General features: G+C 46.7%; 1 protein-coding gene across 3 annotated transcripts in view; it reads left to right on the top strand.

Annotated features, from left to right (window-relative positions):
* The window catches only part of actn1 (actinin, alpha 1), a 161,969-nt gene that overhangs the window by 45,793 nt on the left and 96,233 nt on the right, over window positions 1-19,943 (top strand). For all 3 annotated transcript variants that reach the window (XM_014192851.3, XM_014192931.3, XM_014192775.3), the window contains exon 3: window positions 7,361-7,480. In XM_014192851.3, coding sequence (XP_014048326.1) covers window positions 7,361-7,480 — 120 coding nt within the window. The remainder of the gene's footprint in view (window positions 1-7,360; window positions 7,481-19,943) is intronic.

The raw sequence follows: 19,943 nt of genomic DNA, 5'->3' as shown, positions 1-19,943 counted from the left end.
AACTACACCTAGCTTTTCAACTACACCTAGCTTCTCAACTACACCTAGCTTCACAAATACACCTAGCTTCTCAACTACACCTAGCTTCACAACTACACTTAGCTTCTCAACTACACCTAGCTTTTCAACTACACCTAGCTTCTCAACTACACCTAGCTTCACAACTACACCTAGTTTCACAACTACACCTAGCTTTTCAACTTCACCTAGTTTCACAACTACACCTAGCTTTTCAACTTCACCTAGCTTTTCAACTACACCTAGTTTCACAACTACACTTAGCTTCTCAACTACACTGAGTTTTTTAATTACACTTAGCTTCTCAACTACACGTAGCTTCTCAACTACACTTAGCTTCTCAACAACACTTAGCTTCTCAACAACACTTAGCTTCTCAACAACACAGCTTCTCAACTACACCTAGCTTCTGAACTACACTTAGCTTCTCAACAACAACTTGCTTGTCGGAATCTGTTGTGATATGCGATGGTTGGAGTAGAATAGATTCATAGATCTCACCCATTCAATCCCAGAGAGACCCATAACCCCTACCCATTGACAAGTCCTACTAATCGGTTATAGAGCATTGTTCAACCACTACATTCTCTGAAAAAAAAAAGTCAAACTGTATATAGAACTTTTGCTCACATAGCAGAACAAACATGGGTTTATATACAGTGCATTCGGAAAGTATTCAGACCCCATCAATCTACACACAATACCACATAATGACAAAGTGAAAACAGGTTTTTAGAATTGTTTACACATTTATAAAAAGATAAAAAAACAGAAATACCTTATTTACATAGGTATTCAGACCCTTTGCTATGAGACTCGAAATTGAGCTCAGGTGCATCCTGTTTCCATTGATCATCCTTGAGATGTTTCTACAACTTGATTGGAGTCCACTTGAGGTAAATTCAATTGATTGGACATGATTTGGAAAGGCACACACCTGTCTATATAAGGTCCCACAGTTGACAGTGCTTGTCAGAGCAAAAACCAAGCCATGAATTGTCCGTAAAGTGCCGAGACAGGCACAGATCTGGAGAAGGGTACCAAAACATTTCTGCAGCATTTAAGGTCCCTAAGAACACAGTGGCCTCCATCATTCTTAAATGGAAGAAATTTGGAACCACCAAGACTCTTCCTAGAGCTGGCCACCCGGCCAAACTGAGCAATTGGGGGAGAAGAGCCTTGGTCAGTGAGGTGACCAAGAAACCGATGGTCACTCTGGCAGAGCTCTAGAGTTTCTCTGTGGAGATGGGAGAACCTTCCAGAAGGACAACCATCTGCAACACTCCACCAATCAGGCCTTTATGATAGAGTGGCCAGATGGAAACCCCTCTTCAATAAAAGGCACTTGACAGCCCACTTGGAGTTTGCCAAAAGGCACCTAAAGGACTCTCAGAACATGAGAAACAAGATTCTCTGGTCTGATGAAACCAAGATTAAACCCTTTGGCCTGAATGCCAAGCATCACGTCTGGAGGTAGCCTGGCACTATCCCTACTGTGAAGCATGGAGGTGGCAACATCATGCGGTGATGATGTTTTTCAGCGGCAGGGACTGGGACACTAGTCAGGATCGAGGGAAAGATGAACGGACAAAGTACAGAGAGATCCTTGATGAAAACCTGCTTCAGAGCGTTCATGACCTCAGACTGGGGCGAAGGTTCACCTTCCAACAGGACAACGACCCTAAGCACACAGCCAAGACAACGCAGGAGTGGCTTCGGGACAAGTCTCTGAATGTCTTTGAGTGGCCCAGCCAGAGCCCGGACTTGAACCTGATCGAACATCTCTGGAGAGTCCTGAAAATAGCTGTGCAGCGACTCTCCCCATCCAACCTGACAGAGCTTGAGAGGATCTGCAGAGAAGAAACTCCCCAAATACAGGTGTGCCAACCTTGTAGCGTTATACCCAAGAAGACTCGAGGCTGTAATCGCTGCCGAAGGTGCTTCAACAAATTACTGACTAAAGGGTCTGATTTCTTATGTAAATCAGTTTTTTATCTTTAATAAATTTAACCAGATTGCATACCAGAGAGAATATTATAGACATCAATAAAGCCAGTCAGTTGATTATTGACAAGTTTTCCCAACACTTTTGATAAACAGGGCAACATAGAAATAGGCCTATAACAGTTAGGATCAGCTTGATCTCCCCCTTTAAATAAAGGACAAACCGTGGCTGCCTTCCAAGCAATGGGAACCTCCCCAGAAAGGAGAGACAGGTTAAAAAGGTTGGTTCTGTCCACTCTCTGCTCTAACGAGTCAGCTTGTGAGCAGCTCATGTTTCTGACAATCTTAGCTTTCAGGAATTGGGTCATAATAACTCCAACAGTTTAAAAGTTAGAGCCACATTTTTGCAATAGAAAAACAGAAACCAACTGCGTTCTATGAACAGTTCTATGGACTTAGTACCACATTTTTATTTTATTCAGAGCTTGTCTCGCGACCCCATTTTCAAATTAGGCGAACCCTTTGGGAAACGCGGCGAGGCAGTCGTGAAAAAATAAATAAAAAAATTAACTGTTTAAAAAAGTTGTAAAACTTCTAACCTACGTGTTCCTTGGAGATCCAGTTAGCAAGGTAGCTAGCTAGCTTCAATCGTAGGATACTGACGTGACATACATTTAACAAGGTACATGTACATAATAAAGCAATGTCAGAATTGCAAACATAGCGAAGTGCCACATCAGCTAATTGCCGTCGAAGTTAGCTAACTACCTAGCTCTCGAAAACCCTTCTTACTGTATTATCCGTATGGGTTTTCAGCGGTTAGCTTCGCCCATGGTTGGCTGCATCTGAACTACAATCCGAGCGCTCTGTTTTAACATTTTAGAAACATCAATAATCATCCCTTGCTAAACGGTTTTGCGAAACATATGCTGATATGTCTCTTATCTTTCATATCAGCGAGAAAGCCAGGTGGCTGGCTATGTCTTCCGTCTGTCTTCCGTAAATAAGCGATGTAACATGGAGATATGGGAACACTATAACCCTAACTATTTTACCCTTTTGTGTTTTGAAAATTATTTCTCGTTGATATGAAAAATATGTTTGTTATGTTTCCAAAACCTTACCGCAAGTGATGTGTTTTAATGATCGAGCGTCTGGGATCTTAAAAAAAAAAAAAACTCTCCGGCCAGAAGATACTGGGAAGATACTGCGTCAATAGGCACTCAAGCAGTTAGCGTCTATGAATGGGTTAGCTAGCTTCTGACTAGCTAACGTTAGCTGGCTAGATAAATTCCAGACATAGGGGAAAAGTATAGCTGGCTATGTGGGAACACTGTTTACATAAAGCCCCACAGTGGAGGTGTTATAATCGACATAAAACCTAGTGGTCAAACAGGGAAATTGTTTTAATAATTTTTCCACCTTTAATTTTTTACCATAGGGGATTTTAGAACCACTTAAAATAAGGGCTGTGTTTTGTGTAAGCTTTCCCTGGCTTGACGTTTTGATAACCATGTAAATCTCTCTAGGACAAGATTACTTTTATCAATATAGTCAGCTCGAGTTACTCTCAGATTCGAAAATGCTAATTAGCATCAAAGTAGACATCATGCAAAACTACAAATCCCTGCAAGCTCCTGCACGTCATTTCTAGCTGATACCTTTGCTAACAGGTACTGTGTCAATTTAAAACTCGCACAAGACCAGTTCACAGAATTGTCCATTTAAAAACATTGTCCATTTAAAGACATTTTTCCATTTTATTTATTACTACATTTCGCTAACATTAGATAGTTTAATCCAGTCGTCCAGATCATCATGGTATTTGTAGTTCTTTAGCATTCCATTTTTGGGGGGTAAATAGAAGAGAATATATTGATCAAAGTAACCTTGTCTTAGAGATATTTATCAAAACATCACACCATGCTAAGCCTACCCTTATTTTAAATGTTTCTAAAATCCCCTATGGCAAAAAATGAATGTTGAAAACATTTTTGGAACCATTTCCCTGTTTGACCGCTAAGTTTTATGGGTATTATGACCCGTACTGTGGTATTCTATTGTGAGAGGCAACACCCTGCCTCACACAGGAAGCGGCGCAGGTCCTAATCCAGGCACTTGTCATCTCCCGTCTGGATTACTGCAACTCGCTGTTGGCTGGGCTCCCTGCCTGTGCCATCAAACCCCTACAACTCATCCATAACGCCGCTAGCCCGTCTGGTGTTCAACCTTCCCAGGTTCTCTCACGTCACCCCGCTCCTCCGCTCTCTCCACTGGCTTCCAGTTGAAGCTCACATCTGCTACAAGACCATGGTGCTTGCCTACGGAGCTGTGAGGGGAACGGCACCTCCGTACCTTCAGGCTCTGATCAGTCCCTACACCCAAAGAAGGGCACTGCGTTCATCCACCTCTGGCCTGCTGGCCCCCCTACCTCTGCGGAAGCACAGTTCCCGCTCAGCCCAGTCAAAACTGTTCGCTGCTCTGGCACCCCAATGGTGGAACAAGCTCCCTCACGACGCCAGGACAGCGGAGTCAATCACCACCTTCCGGAGACACCTGAAACCCCACCTCTTTAAGGAATACCTAGGATAGGATTAAGTAATCCTTCTACCCCCCCCCCCCCCCAAAAAAAAGATATAGATGTACTATTGTAAAGTGGTTGTTCCACTGGATATCATAAGATGAATGCACCAATTTGTAAGTCGCTCTGGATAAGAGCGTCTGCTGAATGACGTAAATGTAAAGGTAAAATGTACTTATGTAAAATAAATGTCACGTCAGGTCTTTAGCTAACAGCAGAACCACCATATTATGTATTTTACTTTCAATATTGAAAAGGACTCCCACATCGGAGCTATCTTTGTTGCAGGTGCATTGTAACAATTGTATAACATGTAAGAAAAAAAGAAGAAACTCGCACATTAATCTTGTTTGTATCACTGACTCTTTATTAAGCTTTGTGTATCGGCCTCGAGGCCATCAACAGAGCTAGCTAGAAGAATAACTATTTAGAGACTTACTTACTTGAAAGGTTGCTGCTGGATGCCCGCTGCCGGATGCAAGATGGACAGAACCTTAATGGAGGGTGAACGCTGCATGTGTAGCCTTGTCCAAGTGTGCTGTGTATGTTCCTACATTAGACAAGGTAATTGTTCTGACGGAAGACATTGCAAAGAAACAGCTACTTCACAGACTCCCTTTGGTGTTGTCCGTGCATACTGTAACTAGATACCTAGTTGTTCATGTCAACATAAGGAGTACCAATAATCTTCTTTGTGTCAATTTCCGGAAGACTAGACGCATTTTTGCATATTGCTGGCTTTCTCAGTTCGGAATGTGAAATCCACATTTGTGGGGGGGGGGGGGGGGGGTTATACAATTTGCACCACCCACTGTCCCTGCACCTATAAAGCCAAACCCCCTTATTCCACAACTTTTTCCTAACTGTTCCTAGGCAACCGGCCTTGGAGGACGGGACTTCTTCTTTCAATACCTTTTTCTGCTGTAAAATCTTTCACGCCCAATAACTTTTCAGCTGCTGCTACTACTACTTTTATCTCCTGCTCCTTCTTTTCCATCTGTGTAGTACAGTTAATTATCATAGCAATGAACGCCAAGAAACCAACCTTGCTAAAAACACAGACTGTTCGGCTCGTTCAGTCCTGGCATAATACTTACTGGTCTTCTCTCATGATCCTTTGCCTTCCTTTCCTCACTGCCTCAGCATATGTCTCTTTCCTCACTGCCTCAGCATATGTCTCTTTCCTCACTGCCTCAGCATATGTCTCTTTCCTCACTGCCTCAGCATATGTCTCTTTCGGGAACTGCTCTCACCCTGTGAACCTCAACTCTTACAGGACATTTCTGATCCCCGGCAACATGGGCTCCCCCACAACTGCAACAGACTACTTTTTCCTCCAAAACTACACACTCCTTTGTCCCATGCCTTCCTGTACACTTCTCACACCTCGGTATCTCCCTCCTACACTCTAATGCAACGTGACCATAACCTTTGCACCTAAGAGACTGTAGCGGGTTCGGAACAAACGCTCTCACGCGATAGCTAACATATCTTAGCATGACTTTATCAGGCAAACACTCAATAACGCTCAGAATCTTTTCCCGATAAAAGTCGCTGGAGGGGTCCGTACTCAATATCGAAACTGAAAAGTATAGATAGGGTCTCCTCAGTCTCGTGCTCGGCACCGGATCTGCGTCTCACCAAATGGTGTGCTTCAGAGACACCAGGAATTTTCATCGTCAGTTGATCCATCTCCAAGCCACCGTAATAATCACTCCCTTCATCCGGAGAACAGCTGTTTTCCCGAGGCGCGTGACACAGAACGCCAACTCCCAACGCGAGCTCTTCCTCTTCACTTTTGTCAGATTTTGATTTCTGAACTTCCATAGAAGTTCCCCGGGGATGTCAAAGGCATCCTGAAAAGTAGCTTCATTTGTTGCTAGAATCTTTTACCGATAAAAGTCGCTGGAGGGGTCTGCGAACTCGCTAAATATAGCGACAAAGTTGCTATAGGAGGAGCAGTAGGAGGAGATATTCAAATCAAAGATGAACTGTCATTGGTCAATTTTATCAGATCGCCAGGTGGCGTTATGCGCCAGGCCAAAAACACCAACCCACCTGACATTAAACAAAAAGGGCATTATCAAATCAAATCAAATCAAATTTATTTTTATATAGCCCTTCGTACATCAGCTGATATTCTCAAAGTGCTGTACAGAAACCCAGCCTAAAACCCCAAACAGCAAGCAAAGCATGTGAAAGAAGCACGGTGGCTAGGAAAAACTCCCTAGGAAAAACTCCCTAGAAAGGCCAAAAACCTAGGAAGAAACCTAGAGAGGAACCTGGCTATGAGGGGTGGCCAGTCCTCTTCTGGCTGTGCAGGGTGGATATTATAACAGAACATGGTCAAAATGTTAAAATGTTAAAATGTTCATAAATGACCAGCATGGTCAAATAATAATAATCATAGTAGTTGTCGAGGGTGCAACAAGCACGTCCGGTGAACAGGTCAGGGTTCCATAGCCGCAGGCAGAACAGTTGAAACTGGAGCAGCAGCACGGCCAGGTGGACTGGGGACAGCAAGGAGTCATCATACCATTATCATAATTTTCACAATTTCAGAGTGTTATTTTGACATCTTAGTGTGGAAGTATCATGTTTTTAACTGCAGTGGGTTTAAAAAAAATCTTGAATACACTACAAGTTTGCATTTCCTGCTGTGATCGTCTTGCAACAATAGGATGATCAAATTATGATACTGCACCTGTAGATATTTTATATAAAGGTAAATGATACAGGTGTTGTTTAACATCTCACTCCACAGTGTCATAAGTCTGACCCTTAACCCCTGACCCCTCCTGTCTGTTTCCTGTCCAGGCGAACGCTTGGCCAAACCAGAGAGAGGGAAGATGAGAGTCCACAAGATCTCCAATGTCAACAAAGCTCTCCACTACATCACCAGTAAAGGAGTCAAGCTGGTGTCCATCGGAGCTGAGGGTGAGTTGAAAACCTTAAACACTGTAAAAATAAATGGACAAAGTGACTGACACACTTCTGCATTAATTTAGATAGAGTGAAGACCCTGGTCACATGATACTGGACTGTCTATATATACACAGTAACCTAATGTAACAATGAAAGAAATGCCTGAAATTAGATCCCCCTACATACTGGTTTTCACGAGAAAGAGGTGCTCTTCTGCACTGTTCAAACAATCTAGTAAATGTGGAGGAGGAGTTAAGACGAAATGGATAAGATGGCGCCGGTGGTTATGGCTGCCGTTTCACGGGCTCCTAACCAATCGTGCTATTCTGTGTGTTTTTTTGCGGTGTTTGTAACTTTTTTTTGTACATACTGTTTCTGCCACCGTCTCTTATGACCGAAAAGTGCTTCTGGACATCAGAACAGCGATTACTCATCTCGGACTGGACAAAGATTTTGTCTTTAACGAATTGGAGGCGAAAGATTAACGGCTCCTCTCGGAACAGGCCCAAATCCCTGTCATTCGCATGAAGAGGAGACGCCGATACGAGGGGGGGGGGGCGCAGATCCGAGTGCCTTTGTGAGAATTCGTTGGCGAGTGGATCATTTGCCTTTACCATCCGTCCTACTGGCGAATGTGCAATCACTGGAGAATAAACTGGATGAGCTTAGTTCGAGACTATCCTTCCAACGGGACATTAAAAATGGTAATATCTTGTGTTTCACCGAGTCCTGGCTGAACGAGGACAGTTGTCTGGGTTTTCCTTGCATCGGCAAGACAGAACAGCAACCTCCAGTAAGGCGAGGGGTGGTGGTGTGTGTCTATTTGTCAACAACAGCTGGTGCGCGACGTCTAATATTAAAGATGTCTCAAGGTTTTGCTCGGCTGAGGTAGAGTACCTCATGATAAGCTGTATACCAAACTATTTACCAAGAGTTTTCATCTATATTTTTCGTAGACGTCTATTTACCACCACAAAATGATGCAGGCACTATGACCACACTCAACGAGCTGTATAAGGCCATAAACAAACAAGTGGCCGGGGACTTTAAAGCAGGAAAACTGTGAGTAAGACCTTTAAACAGCTCAACATTCACAAGGCTGCAGGGCCAGACGGATTACCAGGACGTGTACTTAGAGCATGCGCTGACCAACTGGCAACTGTCTACACTGACTTTCAACCTCTCCCTGACCGAGTCTGTAATACCTACATGTTTCAAGCAGACCACTATAGTTCCTGTGCCCAAGAACGCCAAGGTAACCTGCCTAAATGACTATCGCCCCGCAGCACTCACGTCTGTAGCCATGGAGTGCTTTGAAAGGCTGGTCATGACTCACATCAACACCATCATCCCAGAAAACCTACACCCACTCGAATCTGATACCAACAGATCCACAGATGACGCATTGCACGCAACACTGCCCTTTCCCACCTGAAAAAAAGGAACACCTACGTGAGAATGCTATTCATTAACTACAGCTCAGCGTTCAACACCATAGTGCCCTCAAAGCTCATCACTAAGCTAAGGACCCTGGGACTAAACACCTCCCTCTGCAACTGGATCCTGGACTTCCTGACGGCCCCCCCCCAAGTGGTAAGGGTAGGCAACATCACATCTGCCACACAGATTCTCAACATGGGGCCCCTCAGGGGTTCACGCATAGTCCCTTCCTTCACCCACGACTGCAACACCATCATTAAGTTTGCCGACAACACAGGGGTGTTGTAGGCCTGATCACCAACAACGATGAGAAACAGCCTACAGGGATGAGATCAGAGACCTGGCAGTGTGGTGCCAGGACAACAAACTCTCCCTCAACGTGACCAAGACAAAAGAGTTGATCGTGGACTACAGGAAAAAGGGGGTGCCGAGCACGCCCCCATTCACATCGACGTTACTGTCGTGGAGTGGGTCCATCACTTCAAGTTCCTTGTCGTTCACATCACTAACAAACTATCATGGTCCAAACACACCATGACAGTCGTGAAGAGGGCACGACAACACCTATTCCCCCTCAGGAGACTGAAAAGATTTGGTATGGGTCCTCAGATCCTCAACAAGTTCTACAACTGCACCATCGAGAGCATCCTAACAGGTTGCATAACAACTATTCCCCCAAGCCCTTTAGTTAATCAGTTAATCGAATGCTACCCAGACTGCAATGCAATGACCCCCTTTTTTTACACTTTGGTATTTTGGTATTTTATTAGGAACCCCATTAGCTGTTGCAAAAGCAGCAGCTACTCTTCCTGGGTTCCACACAAAACATAAAACATAATACAGGACATCATTAGACACGAACAGCTCAAGGACAGAACTACATACATTTTTTTAAAAGGGACACAAGTAGCCTACATATCAATGCATACACACAAACTATCTGGGTGAAATAGGGGAGAGGCATTGTGCCATGAGGTGTTGCTATATCTGATTGTTGAAACCAGGTTTGCTGTTAATTTGAGCAATATGAGATGGAAGGAAGTTCCATGCAATAAGGGCTCTATATAATACTGTACGCTTTCTTGAATTTGGGGACTATGAAAAGACCCCTGGTGGCATGTCTGGTGGGGTAAGTGTGTGTGTCAGAGCTGTGTGTAAGTTGACTATGCAAACAATTTGGGATTTTCAACACATTAATGTATTACATTTGACATTTTAGTCATTTAGCAGACGCTCTTATCCAGAGCGACTTACAGTAGTGAATGCATACATTTCTTTTTTTTGTACTGGCCCCCACCGTGGGAATCGAACCCACAACCCTGGCGTTGCACACACCATGCTCTACCAACTGAGCCACAGAAGAAGTGATGCAGTCAGTGTCTCCTCAACTCTCAGCCAAGAGAGACTGGCATGCATAGTATTAATATTAGCCCTATGATTACAATTAAGAACAAAAAGACTCTCAGACCATGAGAAACAATATTCCCTGGTCTGATGAAACCAAGATTGAACTCTTTGGCCTGAATGCCAAGCGTCACGTTTGGAGGAAACCTGGCACCATCCCTACGGTGAAGCATGGTGGTGGCAGCATCATGCTGTTGGGATGTTTCCAGCGGCAGGGAGACTAGTCAGGATCGAGGGGAAAGATGAACAGACCAAAGTACAGAGAGATTCTTGATGAAAATCTGCTCCAGAGTGCTCAGAACCTCAGACTGGAGGCGAAGGTTCACCTTCCAACAGGACAACGACCCCTAAGGACACAGCCAAGACAAAGCAGGAGTGGCTTCGGGACAAGTCTCTAAAGGTTCTTGAGTTGCCCGGACCTGAACCAGATTGAACATCTCTGGAGAGTCCTGAAAATAACTGCTCAGCGACGCTCTCCATCCAACCTGACAGAGCTTGAGAGGATCTGCAGAGAAGAATGGGAGAAACTCCCCAAATACAGGTTTGAAAAGTTTGTAGCATCATACCTAAGACGACTCAAGGCTGTAATCGCTGCGAAAGGTGCTTCAACATAGTACTGAGTAAAGTATGAATAATTCTGTAAATGAAAACATGTCTAAAAACGTATCTTTGCTTTTGTCATTATAGGGTATTATGGGGTATGGTGTGTAGATTGATGAGGGGGAAAAAACGATTTAATCAATTTTAGAATAAGGCTGTAATCTAACAAAATGTGGAAAAAGTCAAGGGGTCTGAATACTTTCCGAAGCCATTGTATTCCCTTTAGCTGAATAAGCACCCAAAACAACCACTCCTCTCAGACACAGTCAGCAACCAGGCCCTCTGGACTTTACTGTAATTGGAAGCTGTTGTGTGTGTGTGTGTCACTGTGTCCGTGATGATCACACTTGTAGCTTGCGATGTGCCAATGTTTTTGAATCACACATGACCGCATCCCTCAAAAGCATTGTTGAGTCGCCCCTCTCCTCCCCCCTCTCCTCCCCTTCCCCCTCTCCTCCCCTCCCCCTCCCCCTCTCCTCCCTCCTCTCCTCCCCTACCCCCCCCCCTCTCCTCCCCCCTCTCCTCTCCTCCCCTCCCCTCCCCCTCTCCCCCCTCTCCTCCCCTGCCCTTCAGAAGCTGAGCTAAAGAGGTTAATTGATTACAGCCTGAGGGTCAATTCATGGATCTGCCCCATTTGCCCCACCCCCCTACTCCCTGGGGTCCCCTATCCACATCTCTGTCTGTCTGTCTGTCTGTCTGTCTGGCTGGCTGGCTGGCTGGCTGGCTGGCTGGCTGGCTGGCTGGCTGGCTGTCTTTGTCTGGTTGTTTCTGTCTGACTGTCTGCCTCTCTCTCTCCTCTCTCCCCCTCTCTCCTCTCTCTGTGTGTGCCTCTCTCTCTCCTCTCTCCCCCTCTCTCTCCTCTCTCCTCTCTCTCTGTGTGTGCCTCTCTCTCCTCTCTCCCCCTCTCTCCTCTCTCCTCTCTCTCTCAACTCTCTCCTCTCTCTCTCTGTGTGTGCCTCTCTCTCCCCCTCTCTCCTCTCCCCTCTCTCTCTCTGTGTGTGCCTCACTCTCCTCTCTCCCTCTCTCCTCTCTCGCCTCTCTCCCCCTCTCTCCTCTCTCCTCTCTCTCTCAACTCTCTCCTCTCTCTCTCTGTGTGTGCCTCTCTCTCCCCCTCTCTCCTCTCTCTCTGTGTGTGCCTCTCTCTCCCCCTCTCTCCTCTCCCCTCTCTCTCTGTGTGTGCCTCACTCTCCTCTCTCCCCCTCTCTCCTCTCTCTCCTCTCTCCCCCTCTCTCCTCTCTCTCTCAACTCTCTCCTCTCTCTCTCTGTGTGCCTCTCTCTCCCCCTCTCTCCTCTCTCTCTGTGTGTGCCTCTCTCTCCCCCTCTCTCCTCTCTCCTCTCTCTCTCAACTCTCTCCTCTCTCTCTGTGTGTGCCTCTCTCTCCCCCTCTCTCCTCTCTCTCTGTGTGTGCCTCTCTGCTCTCCTCTATCTCTGTGTGTGCCTCTCTCTCTCTCACACAATTACATTCAATGGGATTTATTGGCATGGGAAACATATGTTTACATTGCCAAAGTCAGTGAAATAGATAATAAACAAAAATGAAATAAACAAGCAAAAATGAACAGCAAACATCACACTTACAAAAGTTTTAAAAAACAGTGTTGTAACGATGTGCAAATGGTTAAAGTACAAAAGGGAAAATAAATAAACATAAATATGGGTTGTATTTACAGTGGTGTTTGTTCTTCACTGGTTGCCCTTTTCTTGTGGCAACAGGTCACAAATCTTGCTGCTGTGATGGCACACTGTGGTATTTCACCCAGTAGATATGTGAGTTTATCAAAATCGGGTTTGTTTTTGAATTCTTTGTGGATCTGTGTAATCTGAGGGAAATATGTGTCTCTAATATGGTCATACATTTGGCAGGAGGTTAGGAAGTGCAGCTCAGTTTCCACCTCATTTTGTGGGCAGTGTGCACATAGCCTGTCTTCTCTTGAGAGCCAGGTCTGCCTACGGCGGCCTTTCTCAATAGCAAGGCTATGCTCACTGAGTCTGTACATAGTCAAAGCTTTCCTTAATTTTGACTCCGTCACAGTGGTCAGGTATTCTGCCACTGTGTACTCTCTGTTTAGGGCCAAATAGCATTCTAGTTTGCTCTGTTTTTTGGTAAATTCTTTCCAATGTGTCAAGTAATTCTCTTTTTGTTTCTCATGATTTGGTTGGGTCTAATTGTGTTGCTGTCCTGGGGCTCTGTGGGGTCTGTTTGTGTTTGTGAACAGAGCCCCAGGACCAGCTTGCTTAGGGGACTCTTCTCCAGGTTCATCTCTCTGTAGGTGATGGCTTTGTTATGGAAGGTTTGGGAATCGCTTCCTTTTAGGTGGTTGTAGAATTTAATGTCTCTCTTCTGGATTTTGATAATTAGCGGGTATTGGCCTAATTCTGCTCTGCATGCATTATTTGGTGTTTTACGTTGTACATGGATGATATTTTTGCAGAATTCTGCATGCAGAGTCTCAATTTGGTGTTTGTCCCATTTTGTGAATTCTTGGTTGGTGAGCGGACCCCAGACCTCACAACCATAAAGGGCAATGGGTTCCATAACTGATTCAAGTATTTTTAGCCAGATCCTATTTGGGATGTCTAATTTTATGTTCCTTTTGATGACATAGAAGGCACATCTTGCCTTGTCTCTCAGATCGTTCACAGCGTGGTGGAAGTTACCAGTGGCGCTGATGTTTAGGCCGAGGTATGTATAGTTTTTTGTGTGCTCTAGAGCAACGGTGTCTAGATGGAATTTGTATTTGTGGTCCTGGTGACTGGACCTTTTATGGAACACCATTTTCTTTATCTGACTGAGATTTACTGTCAGGGCCCAGGTCTGACAGAATCTGTACAGAAGATCTAGGTGCAGCTGTAGGTCCTCCTTGGTTGGGGACAGAAGCACCAGATCATCAGCAAACAGTAGACATTTTACTTCAGATTCTAGAAGGGTGAGGGCCGGGTGCTGCAGACTGTTCTAGTGCCCTCGCCAATTCGTTGACAGTGCATTTGGAAAGTATTCCGACCCCTTGACTTTTTCCACATTTTGTTACGTTACACCTTTATTAAATTACTACACACAATACCCCATAATGGCAAAGCGACAACAGGTTTTTATTTTTTTTAAAACAACCTTATTTATTCTCTGGTCTGATGAAACCAAGATTGAACTCTTTGGCCTGATTGCCAAGCGTCACATCTGGAGGAAACCTGGCACTACCCCTACGGTGAAGCATGGTGGTGGCAGCATCATGCTGTGGGGATGTTTTTCAGCGGCAGGTGCTAGGGGACTAGTCAGGATAGAGGAAAAGATGAACAGAGCAAAGTACAGAGAGATCCTTGATGAAAACCTGCTCCAGAGCGCTCAGACTGGAGGCGAAGGTTCACCTTCCAACAGGACAACGACCCTGAGCACACAGCCAAGACAACGCAGGAGTGGCTTCGGGACAAGTCTCTGAATGTCCTTGAGTGGCCCAGCCAGAGCCCGGACTTGAACACTATCGAACATCCCTGGAGAGACCGGAAAATAACTGTGCAGTGATCCCATCCAACCTAACAGAGCTTGAGAGGATCTGCAGAGAAGAATGGGAGAAACTCCCCAAATACAGGTGTGCCAAGCTTGTAGCGTCATACCCAAGAAGACTCAAGGCTGTAATCACTGCCAAAGGTGCTTCAACAAAGTACTGAGTAAAGGGTCTGAATACTTATGTAAATGTCATATTTCAGTTATTTTTTAATTATGAATTTGCAACATTTTCTAAAAACTTGTTTTTGCTTTGTCATTTTGGGGTATTGTGTGTAGATTGGTCAGGGGGAAAAAATATTTAATCACTGTTAGACTAAGGCTGTAACGTAACAAATTGAATACATTCCGATTGTACTGTATGTTGAATTGATTGGAGCTCAATCTTAACCCCTGCCTCACCCCACGGCCCTGTGGAAATAAGTGTTTTTTTTGCCAATTTTACTTGTTGTTTGTGTGCACATGATTTTTTAATGTTGTTTGTTTTTTCCCCAACACCACTTTCTATCAATTTTTATTTATTTTTTGCTTGCAAGCCAAAGAACACCATCCCAACCGTGAAGCACGGGGGTGGCAGCATCATGTTGTGGGGGTGCTTTGCTGCAGGAGGGACTGGTGCACTTCACAAAATAGATGGCATCATGAGGAAGGAAAATGATGTGGATATATTGAAGCAATATCTCAAGACATCAGTCAGGAAGTTAAAGCTTGGTCGCAAATGGGTCTTCCAAATAGACAATGACCCCAAGCATACTTCCAAAGTTGTGGCAAAAATGGCTTAAGGACAACAAAGTCAAGGTATTGGAGTGGCCATCATAAAGCCCTGACCTCAATCCTATAGAACATTTGTGGGCAGAACTGAAAAAGCGTGTGCGAGCAAGGAGGCCTACAAACCTGACTCAGTTACACCAGCTCTGTCAGGAGGAATGGGCCAAACTTATTGTGGGAAGCTTGTGGAAGGCTACCCGAAACGTTTGACCCAAGTTAAACAACTTAAAGGCAATGCTACTAAATACTAATTGAGTGCATGTAAACTTCTGACCCACTGGGAATGTGATGAAATAAATAAAAGCTGAAATAAATCATTCTCTCTACTGTTATTCTGACATTTCACATTCTTAAAATCAAGTGGTGATCCTAACTGACCTAAAACAGGGAATTTTTACTAGGATTAAATGTCAGGAATTGTGAAACTAAGTTTAAATGTATTTGGCTAAGGTGTATGTAAACTTCCGACTTCAACTGTACAGACCCAGTCTCCGACAGAGCTGCAGGAGTTGTGACCCGTTTTTGTTGGTTGTTTTGTCATAGTTGTGATCCAAGGGGGGCATATGGGGGAGGGAATTCTGTCACCTCCAGGTAGGTGTTTGTCCCCCTGTGTGCTGAGGTTGTCAGGTTCTTGCCCAGTTCTGGCATTTAGGTCGCCACAGACTAGTACATGTCCCTGGGCCTGGAAATGATTGATTTCCCCCTCCAGGATGGAGAAGCTGTCTTCATTAAAGTATGGGGATTCTAATGGGGGGATGTAGGTAGCACACATGAGGACATTTTTCTATGTTGAGATAATTTCCTTATTAATTTCTATCCAGATGTAAAATGTTCCTGTTTTGATTAGTTTAATAGAGTGAGTTAGGTCTGCTCTATACCAAATTAGCATATCCCCTGAGTCCCTTCCCTGTTTCAGACCTGGTAGTTTGGTGGATGGGACTACCAGCTCTCTGTAACCTAGAGGGCAACCAGTGGGTCATGCTACTCTATACCACCCACCTGGTAGTTTGGTGGATGGGACTACCAGCTCTCTGTAACCTAGAGAGCAACCAGTGGGTCATGCTACTCTATACCATGTTTCTTGTAGGATGACAATTCCTGTATTTCTTATTTCCTTGATGAAGTCTTGGTTCCTCTCTCTCTGTCTCCCCCCCTCGCTATGTTTTTCTCTCTCTCTCTCTCTGTCTCTGCCACTGTCTCTCCTTCTCTCTCTCTCCCTGCCTCTCTCTCTGTTTCTCCTTCTCTCTCTCTCTCTCTCTCTCCCTACCCCTATCTCTCTCTCTCTCTCTCTCTCTGTCTCTCCCCCATCTCTCTGTTTTTCTCCCTACCTACCTCTCTCTCTCTCTTTCTCTCTCTCTCTCTCTCTCTCTCTCTCTCTCTCTCTCTCTCTCTCTGTGTCTCTGCCACTGTCTCTCTCTCTGTCTCTCCTTCTCTCTCTCTCCCTCCCTCTCTCTCTGTTTCTCCTTCTCTCTCTCTCTCTCCCTCCCCCTATCTCTCTCGATCTCTTTCTCTCTCCCTCTCTTCTTCTCCTGGGGTTAATCCACAGCAAAGCCAAAATAAAAGATCCTAAACCAGACTTGCATTCCAGACAGATTAGCCGATTGGAATCCCCTCTTGGACACACAGCCCTACTGCCCTGGGACTGGGGGGGGGGAGCGGGGGCAGGACGGGGGGCTGGATACAGTTAGCCTAGGCTTGTTAGAAGGCTAACAGGCAGGCTGAAGGCAGCTTGACTGGACGAGGGGTGGGGGTTGGTGACAGGGTGCGGGGGGCAGGAGTTCAGGCTGTGGAAACTAATAACAGAGGCTACAGGTCATGGAAGGCGGCAGGGCAGGTAGAAGGCCGTATGAGGTGGTGGGGGTAAGGGGGTAGTGACAGGAGACAGGGTGGCTTCGTCCAAAATGCCACCCTATTCCCTATTGAGTGCACTGCATTTGACCAGAGACCCTTGCACACTCTGTAGATGCTTTACCCATTACATTTTTGGGAGCATATATAGAATGTGTCTATGGATCCTGGGGAGCAGGGTCCTAGGGAACAGGGTCCTAAGGAACAGGGTCCTAAGGAACAGGGTTCTAGGGAACAGGGTCCTAGTGAACAGGATCCTAGGGAACAGGCTCCTAGTGAACAGGGTCCTAGGGAACAGGCTCCTAGTGAACAGGGTCCTAGGGAACAGGATCCTAGGGAACAGGGTCCTAGGGAGCAGGGTCCTAGGGAACAGGATCCTAGGGAACAGGCTCCTAGTGAACAGGGTCCTAGGGAACAGGGTCCTAGGGAACAGGATCCTGGGGAGAAGGGTCCTAGGGAACAGGGTCCTGGGGAGCAGGGTCCTAGGGAATAGGATCTGGGGAGCAGGGTCCTAGGGAACAGGATCATGGGGAGCAGGGTCCTAGGGTATAGGATCTGGGGAGCAGGGTCCTAGGGAACAGGGTCCTAAGGAACAGGGTCCTAGGGAACAGGGTCCTAGGGAACAGGGTCCTAAGGAACAGGGTCCTAAGGAACAGGGTCCTAGGGAGCAGGGTCCTAGGGAGCAGGGTCTTAGGGAACAGGATCCTGTGAAGCAGGGTCCTAGGGAACAGGGTCCTAGGGAACAGGATCCTGGGGAACAGGGTCCTAAGGAACAGGGTCCTAGGGAACAGGGTCCTAGGGAACAGGGTCCTAGGGAGCAGGGTCCTAGGGAGCAGGGTCCTGGGGAACAGGGTCCTAAGGAACAGGGTCCTAGGGAACAGGGTCCTAAGGAACAGGGTCCTAGGGAGCAGGGTCCTAGGGAGCAGGGTCTTAGGGAACAGGATCCTGTGAAGCAGGGTCCTAGGGAACAGGATCCTGGGGAACAGGATCCTGGGGAACAGGGTCCTAGGGAGCAGGGTCCTAGGGAACAGGATTCTGGGGAGAAGGGTCCTAGGGAACAGGGTCCTAAGGAACAGGGTCCTAGGGAACTGGGTCCTGGGGAACAGGATTCTGGGGAGAAGGGTCCTAGGGAACAGGGTCCTAGGGAATAGGATCTGGGGAGCAGGGTCCTAGGGAACAGGGTCCTAAGGAACAGGGTCCTAGGGAACTGGGTCCTAGGGAACTGGGTCCTAGGGAGCAGGGTCCTAGGGAACAGGGTCCTAGGGAACAGGGTCCTAGGGAATAGGATCTGGGAAGCAGGGTCCTAGGGAACTGGGTCCTAGGGAACAGGGTCCTAGGGAGCAGGGTCCTAAGGAACAGGGTCCTAGGGAACAGGGTCCTAGGGAACAGGATCCTAGGGAACAGGGTCCTAGGGAACAGGGTCCTAGGGAACAGGGTCCTAGGGAACAGGATCCTAGGGAGCAGGGTCTTAGGGAACAGGATCCTGTGAAGCAGGGTCCTAGGGAACAGGGTCCTAGGGAACAGGATCCTGGGGAACAGGATCCTGGGGAACAGGGTCCTAGGGAACAGGATCCTGTGAAGCAGGGTCCTAGGGAACAGGGTCCTAGGGAGCAGGGTCCTAAGGAACAGGGTCCTAGGGAACAGGGTCCTAGGGAACAGGATCCTAGGGAACAGGGTCCTAAGGAGCAGGGTCCTAGGGAGCAGGGTCCTAGGGAACAGGGTCCTAGGGAACAGGGTCCTAGGGAACAGGGTCCTAGGGAACAGGATCCTAGGGAGCAGGGTCCTAGGGAACAGGGTCCTAGGGAACAGGGTCCTAGGGAACAGGGTCCTAGGGAACAGGGTCCTAGGGAGCAGGGTCCTAGGGAACAGGGTCCTAGGGAACAGGGTCCTAGGGAACAGGGTCCTAGGGAACAGGGTCCTAGGGAATAGGATCTGGGAAGCAGGGTCCTAGGGAACTGGGTCCTAGGGAACTGGGTCCTAGGGAACAGGGTCCTAGGGAGCAGGGTCCTAAGGAACAGGGTCCTAGGGAACAGGGTCCTAGGGAACAGGATCCTAGGGAACAGGGTCCTAGGGAACAGGGTCCTAGGGAACAGGGTCCTAGGGAACAGGATCCTAGGGAACAGGATCCTGTGAAGCAGGGTCCTAGGGAACAGGGTCCTAGGGAACAGGATCCTGGGGAACAGGATCCTGGGGAACAGGGTCCTAGGGAACAGGATCCTGTGAAGCAGGGTCCTAGGGAACAGGGTCCTAGGGAGCAGGGTCCTAAGGAACAGGGTCCTAGGGAACAGGGTCCTAGGGAACAGGATCCTAGGGAACAGGGTCCTAAGGAGCAGGGTCCTAGGGAGCAGGGTCCTAGGGAACAGGGTCCTAGGGAACAGGGTCCTAGGGAACAGGGTCCTAGGGAACAGGGTCCTAGGGAACAGGATCCTAGGGAGCAGGGTCCTAGGGAACAGGGTCCTAGGGAACAGGGTCCTAGGGAACAGGGTCCTAGGGAACAGGGTCATAGGGAACAGGGTCCTAGGGAACAGGGTCCTGGGGAGCAGGGTCCTAGGGAACAGGGTCCTGGGGAGCAGGGTCCTAGGGAACAGGGTCCTAGGGAACAGGGTGCTGGTCAAAAGTAGTACACTAAATGGGGAATAGTGTGTAATTTGGGACGAATCCAGATTTGTCGGTCCCTCCATCCCTAGTCTTGACATGTGTTTAAAACATGCTATTTTTGGGGTATGTTGTCTTGAAATATATATATTTTTTTTTTAAGCATTAAACTTTAAGACCCTAACTCACCTGATAATGCCAAAAAAAAAATTACCTGTGTTTTGTTTGCTGTGAGATGTGGAGAGCTCCCAGAGCCCAACCAGGTTTAAAAAAATAAATAATTGTAATTCCTTTTATTTAAACTAGGCAAGTCAGTTAAGA

Source organism: Salmo salar, chromosome 01, assembly GCF_965601325.2.
Source record: "Salmo salar chromosome 01, fSalSal1, whole genome shotgun sequence".
Lineage (NCBI taxonomy): Eukaryota > Metazoa > Chordata > Actinopteri > Salmoniformes > Salmonidae > Salmo > Salmo salar.
Note: the sequence above shows the minus strand (reverse complement) of the source record. Positions and strands in the feature narration are given on the sequence as shown.